Source organism: Gadus chalcogrammus, chromosome 20, assembly GCF_026213295.1.
Source record: "Gadus chalcogrammus isolate NIFS_2021 chromosome 20, NIFS_Gcha_1.0, whole genome shotgun sequence".
NCBI classification, from domain to species: Eukaryota; Metazoa; Chordata; class Actinopteri; order Gadiformes; family Gadidae; genus Gadus; species Gadus chalcogrammus.
The window spans coordinates 15,395,482-15,420,481 of NC_079431.1; the positions used below are offsets into that span (position 1 = coordinate 15,395,482).

General features: G+C 43.1%; 1 protein-coding gene across 1 annotated transcript in view; it reads right to left on the reverse strand.

Annotated features, from left to right (window-relative positions):
• The window catches only part of pard3bb (par-3 family cell polarity regulator beta b), a 185,719-nt gene extending 161,016 nt beyond the window's left edge, over positions 1-24,703 (reverse strand). Inside the window, exons 1-3 of the mRNA XM_056580571.1 lie at positions 24,382-24,703; positions 23,305-23,502; positions 14,794-14,895 (exon numbers count right to left, since the gene is read on the reverse strand). Coding sequence (XP_056436546.1) covers positions 14,794-14,895; positions 23,305-23,421 — 219 coding nt within the window. The 5' untranslated portion in view covers positions 23,422-23,502; positions 24,382-24,703. The remainder of the gene's footprint in view (positions 1-14,793; positions 14,896-23,304; positions 23,503-24,381) is intronic.
• Positions 24,704-25,000: the final 297 nt, after the last annotated feature.

A 25,000-nucleotide genomic window follows, 5' to 3' on the forward strand; every position in this document is an offset into this window, starting at 1 on the left:
TGAGGAAGCTGTTGATTGGCCTTGTATGGACAGTGCCCTTTTCTGAAGGGTTTGCAACCAGAGGCGGAAATAATCCATATTTGGTATATTGAGGGCGGGAGACTTACGTCCAAAGTCATTCATATTTCATCCTTAATAACATCTAAATTAAATAACCTCGCAAAATACTTAACATGGGTACGATCGATCTAGCCACTCAGATCCGAAATCAAACAAAGAAAACATTTGTTGGCTATTATACTGGTATTAAAAGAATGGAACAGGGGACTGGAGGTACTACACGTTAGTGGCTTCTGACAGGACTTCACACACACGGCAGCAGCTTGAATAAAAGACAAAGTGCTAATGATGGATGGGACTACCTTAATGAACCGTAGAGCATCCACCGCTAGCATACAGCGACACTGCTGCCCCACGGCCCCACACACATTGCAGATGGTGTGTGATTAAGAGGGTGTGGATGACAAAATCTGTTCTCCATTATGTCGACATCCTCCGTTATTCCCCCTTAGTGCACCTGAAGAAACTGTGTGTGCGTGCGTGCGTATGTGCGTGCGTATGTGCGTGCGTGTGTGTGTGCTCACGCACGCTTTTTGGACTAGATGTCTAAACCAAAGCCTGCTTCCTTCATGCACAGATCATAAAGGATTGAAACAGAAAGCTTAGAACCCAAAGATGATGGTCTAAGTTCTATTATTACATTTATGTTGTAGTGTCTGTTCGTCAGGTACAACGGCCGATGAAAATCTGACTAATGGGACTTAAACTTGTCCTACATGAATCAATCCATGGAACATTACCAACTGTGTATGTGAGTGATTCATGTTAAACATCTTGCAGTAGCATATGGTCATGAAAAGTTATGTTTTCTGTGTGAATTGGGATTTTGTGCGTGTGTGTGCTATGCGGGTGTGCGTGTGTGTGCGTGCTTGAGTGTGAGAGTTGAGTGAGTGAGTGAGTGAGTGAGCATGGATATAAGTGTATAAATGGATAGTGTCAGAGATACAGTGATGGATTATTACAGTCATTACACACACCTCATAACTCACCGCACGCATCCACCAGGATCACAAACCCCTTTATACTGCACATTGTCCAACACACGAAACACAATGTCGAAACAGCAGTAGTAATTGTATCTTTGATAATCTTTAATAATGCAGCACCACTCACAACATAAAATCACACATGAGAGCAAGCACACACACACACACACACACACACAAAACCAGCTTACGGCAATTATTTTGTAGGCTGAAATGAATCTCAATATAACGTCAACCAAAGGTGCACACACACGCACACACACACACACCTTTAATATTGCAACACACACACGCAGGCTACAGAGGATATGTGCCTCTTCAGTTTTAATAAATGGTATGTTGACTATCCATGTTGACTGATATGTCAGTGCCGTAAATTTCCAGCGGAGAGCCATAAACTCTGGGCTTATGATTCATAATTTAGCTAATAGCGGGGTTTTCAGCTGCATGCGTGATGGACACATAAAGGCTTTATGGCTTTCCCGCCCTTCCGTCTCAAGGACACCCGCTGCCGTTTAACATATAAAAACCTCCAGTACGCAACACACACAGACACACACACACACAAGGTCACGGGTACACACACACACACACACTCACAAACACATTGAGTTAATGTACAGTGCTTGAAAAGTACAAAGAGATGAAACTACATTTTATGAACCTTGACAAGCGTTCCACTGTGTGTGCGGGACATTACCAAGAGACATTACAGAGGCGAGAGCATGGCCAGCTCCCCTGCACGCCCCCTCTCCTCTCTGCTGCCGGCTAATGTGCTTCATGTTTAGCTGCAGGTTATTGGAAAAAACGGCTAACCCTCCCATTCAGTTCAGGAAATAAAACACCCGACCTTGTATTCAGCTGATAGAGGACACAGGGCCGGGGAGAGTGGTCGGTGTGTCCCTACTCCACTACTTTAGAATAATTGAACATAGCAGCCAACTGTATATACAATAAACCATACTTGAAATTATTTGATTATATTGTTACTTTCTTCCTAATAGTTTTTTTTCTGCTAATATTTAAATTGGTTTAATGGTATGCTGCTGGGACAACCAAATTTCCCCTCTGGGATGAATGAAGCACCATCCATCTACTCTCAATCCAACTTCTAGATGGTTCAATTTAAGTGTTCTACTACTAAAGACAAAATTGAAGGGCATTGCCATGTTTCCGTTTGTTTCTGTTGAGAAAAGGTACGCAATCAAGCATTGAAGTCCAAATGTCTGCCCCTACACTAAATGTAGGATGGTGCCACTATTGAGCAGGGGGGGTTTTGTAACTTTTGTTATGGTTTGCAATGCGTGTGTGATGTGAAAAGATGTTGTTCCCATAAACTGGGGTCCGGAACTATCAGAAACAGTGTTCAGACTAAACTATGCGTCAAGTCGTGACAAGTTGTCATCCAGCATTATGTTTCTCTTTTCTTCATTCTGGTGCCTGGGAACTACTGCTATAGAGAACATTAAAGTGCAACAACGTTCCTAATACTCCACAATTTAATGTTTGCAGAAAACATTTTTCGAGGATGGGGCTTAAATTGTGAAAACCATATCAAATTCAAAACCGCATAATCCTCTTTGGCAACGCGGACGCCTGCTAGGGACAGACACACAGAAACTAAATAGGTTGGATCTTCATTCACAATATCAGAAACACATTCTGTTCTTCCAGAATCCAACACATAGACATGCAAACACTATCTATTTTTAAAAAAAAAACACTGACTGGCAGAAGCAGTAGACACATTACCATACACAACTCCACACACACACACACACACACACACACACACACACACACACACACACACACACACACACACACACACACACACACACACACACACACACACACACACACACACACACACACACACACACACACACGACTTGATGCAATAGGTTTGGTTGCTTGTTCAGTGGAAGGTCAATATTATCCCTGGCTCTTATCTGCTCAGTAAGGAGAACCCAGGGTTCAGAGGGGAAGAGGTCCCAGCTGGTGGAACAGTCGCAGAGTGTGAGCGTGAACACATCAGTGTTTATGTGTGACAGTGGAGAAGATGGAGCCAGGGGAGCATAAAGCATTGATCTCGCTGAAGCCAAGGATTTGTGATTGAGAATTGTACTCTTACATTACAGTACGCATCCACTACGTACTTGCTAATCTGATGCCGTAACCTCCCTTTTGCCATGGACGTCAATGTTATATTTACATTAAAATATTGTATGACAGATGAATGAACTACTGTGGATGTCTTTCTTGGTTAAAGCTAGCTACAGTACAAAACAAGATTATGTCGTAAAACTTGTTTTTAATCAAAGTGAACCAAGCAGGCCTCGGCACCCCTTTGGCAGAGCAACTCTGGACTTTCCAGTTTTCCCTCTTGGAAAACACTCCCATTGTCATTTTAGGTTTAGATGCAGATGTTTCATGTGTGCAACAGGAAGAAGGCGCCGCGCCCTGTTCTGCTTCTCTTTAGGCTTCAACAATTCCACTAGTCTGGGAGCCAGAAGAATATGCAAGCTCATGTTTTATTTACCCTAGTGTCTTCTCTAGTGTCTGACAGATTTCCAGCAGACCTGCCCCGGATCGGGTCGGGTCAGTCACAAGGGCATTTAAAAAAAAAAACACGAAATGGTTGCGGTGAATGTGTCACAAGCCCAGAGTCATTTTTGTCTGCGCCCGCCATAGTAGTGTCAGTTGTTAGCGCCCCTTGTTAGCGCCCATTGAAAATCCAAAATTAACAAATAGCTTCAAGACTAATACGCATTTGCTAATTGCTCCAGTGATGTCAAGCAATAATTCGGCAGACCAGTGCGCCCTACATTTACAACCTGCAAAAGCTTTCTGGTTTCCATGGGAGGCTCCATCTATTATTTTTATTTAAGAGGATGTAACAGGCGGGAAACATTACTGTTAAGGTTTCCTGTCCGTGCTCTTGACCTGGTCAGGTCCCCCGAGAATAGGAAATCACGTGTGCGTGTGTGTGTGTGATTCTTTGCCTGAAGAGCCACGTAATAAATGTGAATAAGATCATGTTTTGGATAAGAAAGTTAAAGATATGAATGTTACAGAAAAGATGACAATACATCATTTCATTCGTACCATCTGTTCGTAGCTGCCGTTTTTTGAAATTTTAATTTAACCAAAAGTCAGGAAACATTTCTTACAAATGTAAAATTGACAATTGTACATCAACTTTTTATAATTAGACTCAAGGTCCATTTAAAAGACATACAATACAATAAAAATAGACAACACACACATAAATAAGAATCCGTGCGTGTGTAATGTCTCTAGGTGGAAGTTTTTTGTTTTTTTCTCCATGATGTGGAATTATTTTTGGAACACACAAACACAAAATAACATTCAATGAATCTGGTCGCAATTGTCCCTATTATCTTGTCAAACCGGAATAAAACAAGAATAACTTTTAAAGACTTAATAACCCTGTTGCATCATCTTAATAAGCAGAGACCACTGATTTAAGTCATTCTGTCACCTTAATATATGTGTCTGCATGTGCTTGTGTGTGCTTGGGTGTGTGTCTGTGTGTGCGACTGAGTGTGTGTATGTGATCCCGTCAGTGCAAGTGTGTGTACTGCACAGGCGTAATGTACATGTCATTTTGGATGAAAGCGGTGGAGGAGAATTACAGGGAATTGTGGGTAATTACCCTTCCATCAGCTTCATAATTGCTTCACTCTGATTGGCTGGTCCTTTGTTCCTGAAACTGACAGCTTCGGGGCAAGCAGGGGAGAGAGATAGAGGGTGAGAGTGAGAGAGTGAGAGAAGAACATGAGCGAGCGAATTAGAGTGAGGGAAGGCCATGCACAGGGTGATGATAAAGTAGGGCGAGAGAGAAAGAAAGATGAAAACAATGAAGAGGAAGAGAGAGCAAGTGAGCGAGAGAGTCAGAGTGGTTGTAAGTGGGCAAAATGAAAACAGAGGGAGAAGTAATATTGCTTTTTTCACCTGTACAACAAAAATGCCAAACTCAGAAAAACAGTAGGACAAAATTGGAGCCATCTTCATTTCTCAGCAGTGCTCATTTAACTTCCCAGGCAGCGGTCTGCACTAGCGCTATAGAAGTAATCAGGCAGACAGTGTGACAGGCCAAATGAAGCTGGCTGAACTACTGCCTACACATCTCTTAGCCGAGCTCCATGCTAATGGAGCAAGCTCCCGGTCAGTAAAATGCGGTCCAGAGTGTAAATAGGACTTTTCGTTGGACTCCTTTGCTGCTCACATCCGGACAGAAAACTCCTTTGTTATTCCGATCTCCTGTTGTTCCCATCTCTTCTGAGTGTCTCCATTATGTAAACGCTGAGGCCTTGCGAGACTGTCGTGATTTTGCGAGTTCACCTTCTACTTCTCTCTGCAGATCAGTCTGGCCTCGATACCACTGAAAGCCTTATCCAAACATGTAAAAGTGAGAGGACCAATCAGACCTCGGGGGCGGGAGTTTCAGTTAATGAGGTAAAAGGAGCGCAAAGTAAAAAAAACAATGGTTAAAGGAAAGTCTAGCGATCTGCAGAGCAATCAAAAATGTATTGGATAACGATGTGCGATGCTGAGATATTGGCATAGAAATGTGCCTTATATCACAGGAGAACATGTTTCTGCTTTATTTGGAACCGGATTCGACGAGAGTGAACAGAGCACAAGCACCACTCTTGGTAACCCCTTAACCAAAGTAAGGCCGCACCCATATTTTGAAATCCGTGGCTGCCCAGTCAAGACCAGACTGATATTGAACACGAAACGAAAACTATAATATCTGGATAGTTTCACAATGCTATGGAGTTGCACATTGCAACCCCATTTTAAACACCCTCCGAACATGAGCATATAGGCAGCTTTAGCTACAGATAAGCATTCGACAGTCCCTCCAGAAAAATGTGGCGGAAATCTGCAATTTATGCAGTGAAAGTGCGGCATATTTGAAAAAAATGCGGCATGAATATGCAGACTTTGGCTGATTATGCGTTGAATTATGTGATCACATAATCCCGTTTTTCTGGAGGGACTGATTAGATGTTTAACACTTGGTGAAAGCAGTGGCGGATCTAGAACATTTATAAGCTCGTCTTGACTCCACACTTAAAACACCTACATTGCTGAGTAGAACATCATCCATGGTAGATTTAAGGTAGGTCTTGACCAGTTTGAGTGTGGAAATGCTTTGTTCACAGGTAGCTGTACTCACAGGTATCCTGCACAGCTCATGGAATGCCTCTTTGAATGGTTCAATGATCTTTGTGAATTCCACAATATTAGAGGGAATCTGTTCACAAGATGTGGACATAAGAGCCAGACATAAATGCATAAAGTCTCTGCAAAAATGCAAAATTATAAAAAAATAAAAATTGCAAATACGACAAGGGCGGCCACCCCTGGCGATCCCCTGGCTCCGCCACTGGGTGAAAGCCCACCTGTATTTCTGTGTTGTAGACCACCACTGTCCCCTTTATATAGAGGTGCTTTCCAATACAAATTAGATTATATGCATTAAGAAAACCAAACCACTAACTGTTCCAGCATGCCCAGTGGACCACTCTCTGTATAAACCAACAAAACATTGATTCATGCTGTTGTTGCCGCTCCCTCATCGAGGCTGTGTGTAATCTGTCCACATAGACGACGGAGAGAATGTAAATTAAAGAGAGCTGTGATATCATTGAGACTCAGAGACCTCGCTCCGATGCTATAGTAGCGCACGCAGCATTAAAGCAGCTGATGTATTCACAACCATTAGCTGTTTTTTTTTTGGTATATGTAACATGAATCATGTATGGCTTGAGGAATAGAATATAACGGTTGTCCGAATGAATTTTAGGGTCAACACAGATTTTCCAATACTGAGAAATAACAGAACACGGCATGCATTGATGTCCAAACCAAACCAAATCCAAAATGATTCCACTATTTATAAAGCTTACAATTCCCATTTGGACAATTTATGTTGGAAAATAAATTATAAAGAAAGGATTTCTTTATGATTAGGTTCTTCCCATGTTAAGTATAGACTGCAATCAATCAGACCCTACACAGACCGGCCATGTGTTGGCTATATTTGTGTGCAAATACAAATAAATGTTCACTCTCTTCCATGTGCTGTAACAATACTTTCCCCAAGCTATTATCTTATAGGTCTAATCAAATAGCCATCAGGTTCATCATTTTGCTGATAATAACTGCTTGTACCACATGCAACAAGGCTACAAGCTCCAACACTGTTTGATGTTATCCATAGGAATGTAGACCAAGACATAGACATGAGATGGGCAAAACCCCTTAACAGCACACCCACAACAAAACCTAAGCACACCATTTAATTATTTGCATTAGATACAGACATACAGGCAGACAGAAAACCCCCACACATGAAAGTGTACGCTATGATAAGCATTTAGAAGACAAAGTGAGAACAGAGAATAAAGCCAAATGTGTTGGAATAAATCGCAAAGTGACAGCAGAGCATCTGCAGGGTTTACCAACAGAGAGGCTGACACCCTCGATGAGGACAGCCAGGGAGGCGGGGCCCCCTGATTACTGGGCTGCCTGCTACAAATAATTTCCTCGTTAAGACCAATTCAGTTAATTGGTTAACCACTGTTAGCGTGCTAGTGACGGTTACCATGGGGAGGAGGGGACAGGAGCGGGTGGGATTACATTGCAAAGGGGTCGGACCAGACAGATGGAAAGTCAAACGAATAAAAACATAATGGAGAGCATTACATACAGTAAATGCAGAATGATAGTTAGACTCTGTGCCAGAAAGACAGACAGTTTCTCTGCTGTCTCTGCAGTGCAGTGGTTGGATGTATCGCGGATCGTGAGGAGACATAATACAATGCTTTGGTGCTTCGTGGTCTGGTGTGAGTTAAACCACCTGCAGCTCAACATCAGTAAGACGATGGATCTGGGGGTGGACCTTTTGGGGAGTTCTGGAGGCTGGGTGTTCACTTGTGCAACAAGCTGCAGCGAAGAGCCACAGGGAGTGCCTCTTGACACCTCTCCCTCCCGGAAGTGAATGAGGACCTCTAAACTCTATTAATTAACTTTTAACTATCTTGACTATCAATTTAGCTCACCCAGCATTTTCACCTATTCATCATATCCAGAGGACCTGTGCAATATGCCGGACCCAATTTACTGAACTTCATACATATTACTTTTAGTCCATTTAGGAGCATATTTTATTACATTTTGCTGTTGGTTAGATCCATAATTAAAATATTTATATTTGTGCGTCTATATTTTGTGTCTATATTGCTTGTGTGAACTGGAAGAAATAATTCCATCCGGGATCAATAAAGCAATCTATATACGTATCTGAGCAACATTAGAAAGATAGCTTGATGATGCTACAGCTTTTGACATTTTCAGGACGTCGTCAGCAAATGTGCTGTAATCTATTGATCGATGCGCTATGATCTCTGACAAGTCTCTCCTCCAAGCATCAATAGGCCCTGTACCGTAAAGAAACAGCGCCAGGGATCAGGCCAGCCGTTAGTTATAGGAACCAGCAGCTCATTATAAACACTGCACTCTAATTGAAACACTCAGCAGCGCCATCATATAATTTATTCATATCCATGAAAAACGGTGTGTGCGTGTGTGTGTGTCTAAATGTCCTGCTGTCATTGAGGTGGATGGCTGTTGATTAGTGTTGATTAAAGCTAGGAACAATGGAGGGGTGGGGGGGGTGAACATGAGAGGGATCAGGGACCCCCTAGTGGTTAAGTGTGTGAACGTAATAGTTTCAATTTAATCCGATGAATAGGAGCTGTTCTCGGGCCGACCACAGGGGACCTGCGCCGACAGAGCCCAAGAGTGTATAGTTAGTTCTGTTCTTTAATTCAAACCGCCAGCCAATTTGGTTTTGCAAACGCTAAATCGGACTGCTTTACACAGAGGTACAGTGGAAGGGAATGTAAAGGTCTCTTTGTTTGTACTGTTTTCTATTAAGTCGTATAGCAGATGCTTTTCCAAAGATGCTTTAGTTGTTGAAATATGAATAAGGGCTAATACATCAGGCTAAAGGATGCAGACGACTAAAGCGGTGCTTTGTGTTTACAAACTGACAAAGTCTTCCTCTTCACGCAGTCTATCTTTTAAACGTGTTACACTACATGAACACACTACATTGTTCTCTTCTCCTCCAATTTGACCCTAGATAGACACACTTTGCCCTCTACGCCATTGGTTATGACCTTGTATTTACAGACTTAACCTATTTTGTTAGGTATATAACTATATACATATGTTAGGAGTACACCTAAACACCTATGTTACCTAACTAAGCCTACTCCCTCCATCATAGATGTACTTTGTAGGCTTAAGGGCTGCCTCTTGTTTGAGGTCTTATAACTCTTCCCATTGCCTAGCTCTTGTTAACTAAATCAGTTTATACATGCATTTGCGTGTGTGTGTGTGTGTGTGTGTGTGTGGAAAGACACTTAACTTTACAGCTGGGTCTGTGTTACGTGTTCAGATACTTTGAGGTGGTAGAGAGTCTACATAAAGAAAAGGACATTATTTTATGTGAATTGTTGTAAATCTGCACCAGCACTTTTGTACCACTCAGAACATTAACAAGTTTGTCTGCCAGAAAACGATTTTGAATGTGTGGAGGACGTACACGTCGGCCCATGGCACCGACGTCTAAACAGACTTTATACGCATAACAAAGATTTTAAAGATTACCTGTTTAATGCATCTTGTTTAACAAGGGACACAGTGAAGGGGAATGTAAATGCTTTGCATGGCACTGTATATGGACCTTTAGACGGGCACATGGGGCGTACGGCCGCATGTTTAAAACACATCAGTGCGTCCTGTGTGTATGAGCACATGGAGCCGCGAGAATGCCGGAAGGTTTGAGTAATTAACACAAAAGAACATACATCAATATCCCTCAGACGCCTGTGCTGTCCCGCTCCCTCCATCCATTACCGGCTAACCTTTAAAACACCAGCCCCCGGTGCCTACAAGTCACAGTCCCCACAAGTACAGGAAAACGTGTGTGTGTGTGTGTGTGTGTGTGTGTGTGTGTGTGTGTGTGTGTGTGTGTGTGTGTGTGTGTGTGTGTGTGTGTCTATGGGAAAACTGCTGATGGAAATCCATATATCCTGCATACTCGTCATTTTCTCTGGCAGAAAGCTAATAGTGGCTTTGACGTACAACATGCCAGGGAGACCGTGTTGATGTAACTGAAACTGAGAACACGAGACAAAAACATAGAGTTGTTTTTTTAACCGCATCACCCCGTCCTATTTACCATTCAATTATTTTGTCTGAAGTGACTTAGTCACTTGTTGGGAGTAGGTAGGGGATAGGGCATATTGCTTATGGTTGACTATAGGTTAGGCTGCCGACATTAGGGGATCAAACCTTGAACCTTTTGGCTGACCACTACACTATCCTGCACCCTTTCCATCTATAAATATAAGTTTATCTGAATGTTTATGCCTTACCAATCTTTTACTGCTTTATAAACCACCAATAGCCACACGCACACAGCATATGGCAGTGTATTGCTGTTTCTATATTCTACCCTGTAAACCAAATCAGCTGGATAAAGTAGTAGTAGGAGTAGGAGAAAGAAGCATGAGTACATAATAGTACATGTAAGAGGCATAAACATCCACAAAGTTGAACTGCAGACAAACACTGTAAAACCCTGCGCATATACACTCTTGGAAAAACCCTCGGAGCACCAATACATTTCCTCAAACGTGTCTGGAAGAAAACCTTTAAGGCTTTCAAAATAGAGCAGTGCCATTGTTCCCACAATGCATCCTGATCAAATGTGTTTTTCTGTAGCCCTGCCTTTAATACGTTTGAAGACAGCTTCTGTGGGCTCTGTGGTTATATACCAGGAGCCAGTGAGTGTTGGTCTGAAAGCCTCATCTGGGATTAAGAGACATTTATTCTCCTTAGCTCCCATAATGCTACGAGAGCCCCGCTTTCACTCCAATGAATATTTCACACTTTCATCTCATATGCAATCTCCGCTGCCGGGGTGCGTGTGTGTGTGTGTGTGTTCAAAAAAACAATTTTTTGGGGGGGGGGGGTTTACTGCAGGCATGGGGAGGATATTAACAAGAAACAGGATATTATTTGCGTGTGAGAGTGTGTGCGTGGAATAGTCATTGCTGAATATGTATCAGAAAAACTCTACACGCATAAGAACACACAGGGAATAAAATTGAATAATTATTAGTCTTGTCAGTTTATGACGCAGAGAATGTACCCGAATATCACGATTATATATTTTTATTCATATTTTTACTTCACTGATAGTTATTACTGCACTTAATAAATGCCAGAAACCAAATTTGTACTCATGCACATCCAAAATGAAAAAAGGACTTTAATTTGACACATACACACCAAAAGGTCATGAACTGAACTCAGTTTGCCAAACATCGCTAGAGCAGCACCAACTGTACCTAAACCCCCATCAAATGTTGGAAACACTCCGTCTCCATGGCAACTCAACATATCATGGGGAGGGGGAAAATTGGAGGTGTGCCATTTCATCCAACCATCGCTGCTGTTTTTACCGACCCCCGAATAAAAAGGCAGCGCAGCCTACATACAGCTCAGTGTACCTTAGTGTGTGTGTGCGTGCCCATATGCGTGTGTACACCCTAGTACTACAGCCGTCATGAACCCACCCACCACCCTTACAGAGAAACCAATAGCTCCATATATTCTTCCTGGGCTTGTTGTACAGCCGAGACAGACATAATAGGTTTTACATGGAGCTCCCCTGGGTGTTGGATTATCAAACTCTTAACTCTCTCTTTTGGAAGCTCCAGAGTGTGCCGCTGGCGGGGTTAACAGTAGTCTGACAGCCTGCTACCCGGCTCAGTGGAACAGCGTAATAAAATGTTAATGTGGCGTGTTTAACGCCAGCCTCTCATGGTCGTCAGGCCGGGGGTCATCTGGTCTTTGCCTGATGCCTGGCTCTGATGGTTTTGCTTGAGGTGGGGGGGGGGGGGGGGGGGTGGGACACATTCCCCCCTCCCCCGGGTCTCTCACTGGATTTGGAGGTGTGATGGGGGACATTGGAGGTTAGCGGGGAGATAAACAAACTGACCAGGAATGCAGCCAAAAAGAAGGGCAAGACAAAGAGTTGAAATGCAGGAGTGTGCACAACAGATCAATAACAAAGAGGAAGAGAAGAGAGGAAAAAGAAAAAGAAAGAAAGAAGTAAAAAGAAGGAACGACAGAGGAAGCAAGGAAGGAAGGGAGGGAGGGAAGGATGGAGAGACACTTAGACAACAACAAAGGGAGGTAAATAAGGAGAGAAGGAAGGGAGGAAACTAAAGAAAGACAGAAGGAGACGCATATAAAGCTCCACTTCTAATATAGCTGTACCTGGAAAGAACCGATTTGTTCTTCGGAAGGACAGCAAGGACGCAAGCACGATAACAAAACAACCTCTAATGTGAAGGCCACCCAACCAACAATTTTCTAACTCATCTATCTGCATCTTGTTCTCCATTTCACTATTGTTTGCCAATTAGTATAGTTCCTCATTAGTCACCTCCGCCCAGCTCTGTGTGGCTGTTTGTGGAGGCCAAGGCCACAGCATGTTCGGAAGCACAAAAGAAAACATTGTTTGGCCCTCTGTAGCAATAAATATCTTGACACATAGAATACTGTACACATCACAAACACAGAATCATGTAAAGATATAGGTCACCATCTTGAATTTTTTAAGCTGCATCCGAGGCAGGATAAACATCACAGCAGCATTAAAATCACACATATTGAAGCAGCCAAAAGGATCTTCCTAAGATAAAAGTTCTCAGGGACTGTGTCGATTATACATCTTTATAAGGAGAAATGGCACATCTGGGACGGTGGTTCTCTCTCTGCTGGGACGTCCTGCCTCAGCTCTTTCTCTGAGGATTCTGAAGGTTCTCTCCGTGTTCACGCCATGTTCTCTTCACGTTCGCGTTGGGTTTTCCTCTGGCGGCTCTGATGCCCTCCAGGACAGGAAGATGAACCCTCTCCTCAACAAGACCACTCAAAACGATTTAAACTGTAAATAAAAGTTAAATAAACTCTCTGGGACTTTTCGAGAAGAATTGTCTAGTGGTGAAGGTGTTGAAAAGGTATTGGGTTCAATCCCCAATATCTGCAGACTACCTGACGGCATCCCGGAACAAGAAAAGATTAGATTGATTTCATGCCAGCCGAAGATGGCTAATACAGCCTCTTGGTACACTATCACTAAAGAGAAAGGAGCACAATACACACTGAAGACAGAGTCAGCCCCCCTGAATAAAGAACCTAGTTACCAAAAGACTCTCTGTGCCTCTCCAAGGACCTTCATGTAGCGGCTAGATCACAGCAACCTGCTTACTAAGCATCTCTCTGCCTAATTAGTCAGAGGGTTTTCGGAGAGTTGTGCAGCATCCATCCCCCCCTTAAAGGCATGCAGAGGAAGACCGGGTACTATACGTTTGAGAATAATACAATACAGCCGCTGGGTTGTCAAAGATTTTTTGAGTCTGTTTTGCGGGAGGAAATAAAGTTCACTGTGGGTAGCTTGGTCCTGCTCAATAAGAGGGGGACTGTTTATTTACGCACAGATCCACCATAACTCAAGACAAAGTTCTGCACACAATTGAACAGCATCCGACAACGGCCAACTGTACCTCTACAATATTAAAAATAAATTTCTATAACTAAATAATTAAAAGGGAAGAGATTGTAGGGGGGCAGGGTAACAGAAAGTTCAGAAATATTTAAGTTATGTTTTCAAAAGCCTCAAAAGTGAATGGCTAATGACTTTGCTAGAGGCAAATTCAATTCTTCCTTGCCTTTATATTTCTGCTTGAGAGGCAATATTTTAAGGTGTTGAAGGTAGTGACTTCTGCGCCGCAGCCTTTGGCACACACTCGCACATGCAACAGTATAAGCTTGATTAAAAGGAGAAGAATTAAAAAGCAGACCATAACAACCTCCAACGACCTAACATGTCTGTGTGTAATGGTCGCCCAGGAACTGGGCTTCTCGTACGCACGCTGCAGGTTGTCATGGCAACGGTCAAGCAGCCCATTAAACAGCCCCATCCATCAGACTGAGAGCTGGCCATCTCCATTCCTTAGCCCTAGTACATGTGGACAGGGGCTAGCCAATACTGCAATAGTATTGATAGTTAGTTATCATCCAATAGTACCGTCTAGGGAAGAAATGTAAGTACAAATGATTGGTATGGACATATGGAGGCGATTGATCATATAAGTTCAATATGATGAACCACACACAGATGGTTTTATAATCGTGGATATACTATTGATGTCGCTATAATGTCCAACGTCTCAGCTAAAAACGGTGTAAAATTGACTTTATGGTTGTGGTGAAGATTATTTAGAATCCGTCTGTCTTGTCTAACACCGGCGGTTACAGCTAAACGTTGTAGCCAATGAAGGGATGAACTTTATGCCAGCTAGATAGATAAGTAGGTAGATAGTGACCACAAAAAAACACGGTAGTAATATCCTCTCACAACCCAGTCGATCTTGTAAAAACCCAAACCTGACGAGAATATCTGAAGAATATGTCCACAGCTGAATAAACAAAACCCAATCCAAGAGATGGTGTAGTTTGTTGAGTTTAGGTGGCTGTTGACAATCTGTCATGGTTATCAGGTTGTGGAATGCTTGAGTCACAACGGTCTCCCTCAGACTGAACCATGTCTACAGCAGGGGTGTACCTTGTCCTTGTCCTCCACCAGGTCGCTCAGGATGTCGTCTGGGTCCAGGATTCCCCCGTCACAGTACTCCACATGGTGTGTCCGAACCAGGAAATCCCCATCCTACAAAATAAGTCATCAAAACATATTAATCAACCGATATGTGAATCAATTTAACAGAAAACTTGTTGCACCCAAATTCACTCATTCCAATCTTTCATTTTTAACTTAATTTGAAAAACCAAGGCATTTAGCAACTGAATTATTGATTACCTACACATAAAATCCATTGCCAATGTTTTTTCTACTCAAAGTCTCACCGGTGACTCTTCCCACTCTATGATTGATGGGGCTGCCTAACCACAGGACAGCTGACTACCAGACACAGACACAGACACACAAACACAGACACAGACACACACACACACACGGGTCAGCTGCTTGTCAATCATCTCAGCAGTTTTTTTTCTTTATTTGATATAATACATTGACTTAATTGTTGCATCTTCAAAATAATGCCAACAAAGTGTATTTTAATAACTCCCTGCATTATATATCTGAATTAGTATTTAGATGAATTCTGATGAATGTTTTCAATTAAATGCAAAAGACGATTTTCTTTTCCAAAATAAGCACAGCCCACATAACGTATTTTTAACAATTTGGCACCAGTTAATTAAAAAAAGGTTGTGACTAACTATTCTGTTGGCATACATCATCACCCTACCTCAATCTTTTTCAACATCGACTCACACACTCCTCATCCCCCCACTAGCCTTACTGTGCATTCCTAAGCCAAGCTTTCTCCCACAATGTCATATCGCTGACCTACAGGAATGCAGGCTATTGTTACATCCCATAATATCCCGGACCCACACCCAGGCCAGATGCATCAGCTAGGGAGGGAGTGTCTCATTTTTATCCATGAACCCTTCACTTCCACATTTTTTTATCCTGTGGGAGTACTATGGCAGAACCCCAGGACAGAGACAGGGACAACGCCAGGGGAAGATCCGTCTTTCAGATCAGATATTAAATAGAGGTCTTGACCGTCACTAAAGAACTCATGGCCCCATAGCAAGGGTATGGGTGCAAACCCCTCTGTGATGGTAAAATAGCCCAGCATGTACCAACATGGCCCCCCTAATCATCTCCTGATCTCTGATTGGATAGTTAATTCCTCACCGATCCACTGTGATAGCATGCCGCATCCCCCAGATGGGGGCTACTTACTGGCAGTGGACCAGGTGTGATAACTCACTATGCTAAATACTATTTGATTAATTGTTCTCTTGATCACATGTACTACCTCAACCTGTGCTTGTGATTCCCAACAGCGCTTTCCCTCCAACTGTAAAGTCTAAACCTCCCAAGAACTCGACAGGCACACTTTGAATGAAATCCATCTGCGTCAACAGATGCAAAAGAATAATGGAAGGCAAGGATTTCAATTTCCCAGAGATGCCTTTAACGACCTTAAGTTCTACATTTAAAATGCAGTTCATTCCCTCTTAAAAGTATTACAGTGTAAAGGCATGTTCAGCTAATTTAATCTTACGAAGAGCATTTATGTTAAAAGTACAACTACTCACTAATGGCTTAGTTGATGTAATTGCCCTGTTATTGTATTGGTACTCTACTTTATGGAACCTTTAAGTGTCTCGATGGCCACATTTTAATCCAAGCTGGCACGGTACGTTCGATATCTCGGAAAACGGCAAGACTACCCCCCCCCTCCCCCCCAACACCGTAAACGGACATACATTATGTAGATGCAGGCAAAGTAGGCTGCTGCTAATCAAGTTACACCTTAATTGCAGCGGAATAAAGCTTGATTTCAGCAGACCGTCTGCACCAGCCTAATGCATGTCTGTGGTGGCCTGCTGTCGTTCAGAGATCAGCCAACGCCGGCTGATCTCTCTCTGACAACAGCCGCAGGGCAAAGAACCAGGAGTGATGGGAGACAAGAGGGGTGAACATGTGGATCTGAGCAGAAGTTTGGGAGGATTACGTAGATAAAAAGGAGCATAATGACAGTGTACGGTATAGGAAAACCTCCCGTCTACCCACTCTGCCAATTACACGAGTGAGAAGGGACAGAGACATGGTAAGCCCGACGATAAGACTTGTAAACACACAGGGCTAATCTTCAAATCAGGGGGATTAGTACTTGAATAGATTTCCCCATGATACTACTGCTGATAAGAGGAGCTATTTTTAGGTGTTCAGCCCTTAGGAGATGACCTAGAAACGTATGAAATGGTCTATCTCGCTGTGATTAACCGACTGCTGATAAACCTCTGCCACCGAATTAAAGTTTGAACACGGCGGGTGGACTACATAGTTCTTACAACAGGGTAAACACATGACTTGCATGAGAGGAATGTGAGGTTTTTTTGTGTGTTTTACTGTGTTTCCAACCACACCCTTTTCTCTCAACAAAGAAAATTATCCTTGTTCTGTTTTTCATTCCATCCTACCGTTAAAATAGAGGAGTCCAATGTTTTTAGCATTATAGTATAGAAATAGTTAAATGCATTCAAAATAGGAGACCTCACTTTTTATATTTTAGTTAGTCAAACAACATTCTTTGTTTAGTTTGTTTGAATGTGGATCAGTTTCCACAAGAGACTGGTAGAGTCCTAGTTCCATGGTTGTATCACGTTAGAAAATGAACCACAGTGGAAAGCAAAAACAATCATTTTTTGAAGATACACAACATCTGAAGCTTCACATGAAATCATAACAAACGATACAGTGCATCATCTTCTTATTTGGCGAGAGAAAAAAAAACCTGGAGGAAACCAGACTTTGTTAGTTCATTTCCAGTCTGACCCATCTGGACCCAGCAGAGACGAAGAGACAATGTGGTTCAGCTGCTGCCATGGCAACCGTTGTACAAGGTTCACACTGTACGTAACAAAACAGTGAGATAAATCCAAATAATTATTTTACAGATCTTGGGAGCTGGTTGCTCGATCATCCTTGTCATTTTTAAAAAGTGGTGAAGGTAAGATTCAAGAGCTATAATTGGAGGGTCCTTTTTTTTAAATGCCATAGCCAATCTGCCATCTATTAGTGTCTGTGAGAATATCTGTTCTGCTTGACTACTTGCATATATTTGAGTCCATTTCGATTTTAGAGCGCTCCCAGTTACTTTCTGTTCAATCAGGCCATCTTTCCCTGATTTGTTCAGGGAATCCATCTTGCCTGCCAATCAAAGGCGCGTGAAATGCAACAATTCTCAACGGCAAAGATAAATAGTGGTATGTTAGTGGAAAAAAACTTCTTTGTCATGGTGTCAATTAGTCAAGTAGATTCATTAAGTTACAACTAGCAGTCTTCCTTAAATTGGGTAAGGTCAAAGCCATCTGTTTAATAGTAATTAAACCGTCGGCTAACACAAACGCAGGAGCATTGAATATAATTTGTCTCTCTTGCAATTAAATTTTTTTTAACAAGAAAGTGCTTTACCCCTTATGAAAGCAACACCAGCGATTGTCTATTTGGTCAAACAAGTTCATATCGACCAACCAACCAAAACCTGATAGCCCCTCTGCCTCATGTTTACTTTATCTGTTTAGCTTGCAAACCCCATGTTTACCTTAAACAACCATGACAGCTCATCGTGCCAACACTAGAGCACAACGTATCAATACTCCTGGTTCACACAACAGAAACCTTACCCCAGAGGGAACAGGTGGACAATAGAGAGGAGTGTGAGAGTGGCTGTGTCCCAGGGCCGGTCCCTGTGGTCGGTCTGTGGAGACCAAACCACCACGCGTCTCCCTCACCCTCCCTCCCTCCCTCCTAGGACTAATTGTTTCCCACTGGCCCGGTGCCAGTGGTTTATGATGATATCGGTTCTTCTTACTGCCAGGACACACACGCACTCCACTCTAAACAACGCTGCGCACGTGAACACACACACCAGCACCGGCGACTTCTTGGATCTGCACTGTGAGCTATGAGACGTCACTGTGATTTACTCGTGGGGGGAAGAAATACCACATTGAAGTTGTGCAAGAAAGTAACCTCAAGAAAATGCACAGATAATGATATTGGAAACACATTAGCATGGATATTAGAAATATGCAGTTGAGCACGGCAATGGGATTCAAGCCTTGACTTTTGGATACAAAAATAAATAGTACCAAGTAGAGGGAGTGCACGTACACACCCACATGTTCGTGGTCAGTGTATTTGACGTTCATTAGGATCCCAACAGAGTAATAAGGTCTAGAGGAACTCCCTGCTAAATCAAAACATTCCTTCCTTGCTTCCTTCCTCCCTCCTTCATGACTCCCTCCCTCCCTCCTTCCCCATTGACGTCCCTCCCTTCATTCCCTACCATCCTTCCTTACTCCTTCTCTCCCGCCCACCCTCCTCCTCCCTTCTCCTTATTCCCTCCCCATCACTCCTTCCCTTCCCCTCTTCTCCAGTAAGACCCTTCCCTTACTACGCTGTGGCTCTAATCCCTCACTATCTTTCATTTACTTTCGTTACAGACAGTTACACATGGCTGCGTCGTGGAGCGGGAAGCAATTTGTTGTTTGAGGTCTTCAATGACGGGCGATGGAAATTAGTCCGGCCATTAAACTGGCTCGATGACAAGCGAAACTCTCATGACGAGACCTCCTTCAATGTGTCCACGCTAATCCCCGGTAATAAGTGTTCTTACACCCCTCCCCAGTCTTCCCTATCCTCGGTTTCTGTGACTATCACCCTTCCCCAATGGGTGTGGATAACTCAAACTTGATGACTTATCAAAGCAGCTCTACTGCCAGAGAGAGTTCGAGTTCACGATCAAAGCGCTCTGAAGACATCTGGCAGGGTTTAGTTCATCTCTCCGAGTGTCTTCCAATAACACCAAAGTGTCCCAGATGATAACAAAGCCATTCCGTGGTCTTTCGTAATGACCTTCCAATACAAAACATCCTCCTCTTCTCCACTCGGGGCCGAAAGTCAAGGCTCTTCACTGAAACAACACAGGGCTTATTCTTTCCTGTGTGCACAAGTTTGAGATAAGCAGAGCTGTGTTAATGGGAAGGCCGGTGTCACTGCATGAATCCCAGCTTCAGAAGAGGTTGGTTAAGGAAAGCAAATGCAACACTAAACACCACACTCTTTAACTAGTGTATGAACCAACGAGTCTCGCCTGCACGTGTGTGTGTGTGTGTGTGTGTGTGTGTGTGTGTGTGTGTGTGTGTGTGTGTGTGTGTGTGTGTGTGTGTGTGTGTGTGTGTGTGTGTGTGTGTGTGTGTGTGTGTGTGTGTGTGTGTGTGTGTGTGTGTGTGTGTGTGAAAGGAGAAAGACTAGGTAAATATAGTGCTCCTGTGGAAAACAAACATACACACACTTTATTAATTACGAGGCTATGATTAGCTATGCAGGAAATGACTGAGGGAGGAGGCTCGGGAGAGAGGACAGAAACACAGAGAGGACGTGAGGAGTAATTAGCCAAACTAGCTGTGTCCATAGCTTCCTATTTGACAGCAGAAGCAGCAAGAGAGAAGAGGAGTAGGAGTGAGGAGGAGAGACACAAGGGGAGGGAGGGGGAGGGGGGCGAGAGAAAAAATGAAGCGAGAAGTGGGGAGAAGGAGGAGCAACAGGAAGGAGGTGTGGTGACCATGGAGGAGGAGAGGGAGAGTTATGTGAACGAAAGACACGAGTTGAAGAAACAACTATACCAGAGCAGGAATGAACAGGGAGCTAGAGAGGGAAATACAGGAGAAACCAAAAAATGTGGCCTAACAACAGAGGATTAGAAGGAGCAAAAGCAGAGAGAGGGAGACTTACAGAGGATCGAAAGAGGAGAATTAAGGAGGGAAACGAGGGGAAAATAAATAGGTTAATAAAAGTAAATGATGAATAAAAGATGAGAAGGAAGGAAGGAGATTCGGGGGGGAAGGGAGGGATAAACATGGAGAGGGAGAGGGAGAGGGAGAGGGAGAGAGAGAGCAAAATATAACAAGAGCGAGCAAGAGAGAACGAGAGAAAAATAAAAAGAGCGAACAGGAGGAGCAGCGAGTGAGTAAACATGAAGTGTCATTGAGCCAGCACAAACAGCAGTGTTTAACAAGGCATTTTAACACGGAGGAGCCAACCAAGCTAATTTGGGCTCCATAAAGGCCTAATCAATAGAGCACAGAGCAGCCCAGTTACACGGATCACTGACATGAGAACAGACACACCTGGGGGGGGACATACACACAGCCTGAACATCAAACACACTGCGGTTGTGTTTCGGGGCGCATCGGAGCACCACACCACTGAGAAAAGTAAACCAATGCTGCTAAACACAATCACAACAAAACAACCCATCCCATTCTTGGCTGGTCTACACTAGCCTGGTCCATGATTCAACATGGACTATGTTCCTAGTCCTATTTGTATGTCTCTGTGCTATGCCAAAACTGTTGGGAGACATGGGGAGGGATGGAGCAAGATGACGTGGAACTTCAGGAGAAAGGATGCATTTCTAAGGAAGGCAGACTAGGAGGAGGTTTTTGGCCGGAGGATCAGCACGTGGAAGATAAAGCAGACATTTAAGAACTAAAACCCTTGGCCCGAACTGAAGATGAATAACAACAATGAATAACATGAATAACAACAAGTGACAAAAAATAAATAAACTGCATATTAAACACTGCTGGTATCATGTCCGATGTTCAGTTGATAAATAATCATTATGTTCCCACTGCATAACAGTTCTCCATTTCAGGCACATTACACATGTAATCATTTAGGAGATGCTTTAATCCAACATGATTTAAGGAGAAGGTAGTGGTTACATACAGACTGTAGACAAGGCAGCTTGATACTCCAGCCCTGTACTTTTCAGCTGGAAGTAATGCAAAATAACCATGACACAATCCTGCCCTTTGTATGATGGTAATGTTTTTAGATTGTGATCGTATGATTTGAGAAAGAGATATATTACAACCACAAAAAACTCTAGCATTTGTGCAAACATATTTTAAATAGAACCAGTAGATTGAATTTAAATGTATTTTAATACATCTTCAAAGTTGGTTCTTGAGGTCAGATATTTGGTGCGTCCCTGGGGAGGAGTGACTGAAAATGAGAATTCACGTGAAGGAGAAGATTCAGGAGGTTAAGATATGGAAGGAAACCGAAAAACCAAGGAGCAGTGGGTGTCACTCCTTATTCCCAGTGCAAACACACACGCAGCAAAACACCCCCCCAACACACACACAAACCATCCAACTACCACACACACCAAACCACCCCCCCCCCCTCCCAACACACACACATACAAACCATCCAACTACCCCACACACACACACACACACACACACACACACACACACACACACACACACACACACACACACACACACACACACACACACACACACACACACACACACACACACACACACACACCTGTGTCTTTCCATCACTCTCGCTCTCTCTCTCCATTTACTTCAATCTTTCGTGTGCTCTTTGAATAATGGAGCCAATATGAGGCCAGTCACTGAGGAGATCTGCTAGTTTGATAGAGGTCACAAGGTCACGACTACAGGGACCATCGCTCTGGGAGGGAGGGGTGGGAGAAGGGAGAGAGAGAGGCATAGAGATCAGCACTCATAATGACAGAAAGACCAAAACAGGGAGGTTGACGGAGAGTGAGAGAGAAATAGATCCAGACCCGACAGAATGAGAGACAGAGATAGAAAAGGGTGAGGAGTTGGAGAGAGAGAGAAACACACACATAAGACACTGAGGGAGAAAGAGAGGGCAAGACAAACAGAAGAAAAAAAAGAACCAAACGATTTCCATTTCTTTCTGAGTTTCTTCACAGCAGAACCAGATCAGAATGATGGGTTCCTCGTCCCAAGTCTGACCAATCACAGCTCACATCAGAAAGGCTTTAATCTTTCATGCCGCAATTACAGAGAGTTGGACCTCCGTGGGTCGGCTCATTCCCCGAGACTTTGGAGTGTGGAAATGATAGGGACCGTCGGGATATAAAATATGATAATATTTTATGGTATTTTATGATTAATAATTTGGAAATATAAAACCGGAATCATTATGAAAATGCTGTCTCATAAGAAGAGATACGGTCTCTGGTGTGAATATTTAATGATTTCCAGAAAACTGCACCGACATTGTAATATAAACACTGGGAAGGCTAGAATGAGTAATTAACTGGAGTAAAAACATATATATAATCCCTCAATGATATCTTATGTTTAAATCTTTTCAGAGATATTTGAGAACTGGATACAACATAGAGATGACAATATATTTTGTCAAGATTAAGTATTTGTTCAACAAAAAAAAGACAACTGAACAGGGCTATGCAAAGTCATCAAACAACATAATAGTATAACGCAAGACATGTTATCATGATCATGTCATCACATAGCGATAGTGATGATGAGGCAATGTGTAACTAGAAGAACTTGGTCAGTACATGGACAGCCATTCAAATGTATTCCTGTGTGTGCATGGAACAGAACTAGGCCTGAGATGACTTTAGTTCTTTTGGATACAACATACCTGTTCCAGTAGCTTTCTGACCCGCTGGGTGGCTTGCTGGATGAGGTCCTGGACCGTCCATCCCTCTCTACAAGGCACAACCACCCCGGTCCGCCCGAACATCACGGTCACCTTCATCGTGGCAGCGACCCTTACATCCAACGCAAACAGGTCCTGAGGTACGTTGGCACTGACCCCACCAGAGATGGATCCAAAGTTCTGGAAATCCAAGGTATCCAAGGTTTTCGGCCGGATAGCGGATCAAAAACACCCAAAACAAAGCCCAGAAAAGGGGGATGGGTTAGAAACGTAAACTGAAACCATAAAACACATTGGAAAGTAATTATTTGATTCAAGTCCAGTTCCCTTGACCTCATACCCCCTAGTGATTTCCTAGTAATCCTTGACTTTTGAAGTTAAATCAGTAAGAATATATCCAACAGGTGTCATGAAATCAAACTTGTGTCTAACCTCTCTCAAATGTTAATATGTTCTTATGATCCAACGTTCCAGGACATTTATTGACATTTCCCCATCAAAACAATAGGCCTTGCTTCTCTAACTACGAGTGTTCCATTTATCCTGGTTGTAGTTTGAGACTCGCAGGATAGCTTCCACTATACGGGGCCATGTCTGTAGTGAGGAGAAGTGAGATAGAGGAGGATATGGAGGAGGAGATGGAGGAGAAGGAGATGGGGCAAGAGGGAGATGGGGAAAGAGGGAGATGGGAGAAAGAGGGAGTGGAGAGAGAAGAATGGTGGAGAGGAGAAGAGAAAGGTAAGGAGACTGAGTCATTTAGAAAAAGAGACCGTGAGAAAGAGACAGACAGAGAGAGGGGGAGGTGATGAGGAGGTGCAGAGGATAGGAGTTGGATTGAGAACAGTGGGTTGAAGGGACGGGAGGTGAAGAGAAGAGGTGAAGAGATGAGGAGGACAGAGATGGGAGGAGAAAAAAAAGGTGAACAGAGATGCATTAAGAGGGAGAGGAACCCAACCCAAAGCTTAGGCATTAACAATCATGTGATATAATTTCATCTGCTAACAAGCAAGGGTTCGTATTTAAGTTATGCGTGCTCATCAAAACTTCTTAACGACTTACCCAAACGTACAGAACCAAGGCTAAAGTTAGCCACCGTAGTTAGCGTGAGCCACCTCAGCTAGCGTTAGCCACCTTAGCTCTGTACATCACTTCCATTACTTTTTATCCTCCCAACTTTTCCTTAAAAAGTCTTATTTTATTCCATCCAGTAGTGTCCAATAGATCACGCACAACAACACACGCCCGCTCTGCTCACGCTGCTATCGACCCGTGCAGTTGGATCGATCAGGAGAAAAGTTGTATTTAATTAAGAGGAGTTTGGTAAAAGTTTTAGAAGTTGCACCAGAGCCGCCGTCTCCTGGCCAGAGATCCCTACAGATCCCGCACCGCTGGCTCCTGTCACTTTCTTAAAGGGGTAGTACAATTCCAGAAGTATCGCGAGAAAGAGAAAGTCGTTTTTAGTTATCTGTAAGATTTTTTAACTGCAAGGAGAATAGTACTCTAAAGTATCGCGAGAATAGTGGAACGTTATAGTGCCCCTTGTAAAATGTTTTTTTAACTGCTCTGCCAATGTCAATATGTATTCAAGATGACAATTAATCCATTATGAGTCGATGATTCGAATTGAATTGATTTAAATTAAAGTGCTTAGCAGGATGATGTAGGCCCACATCAGGCA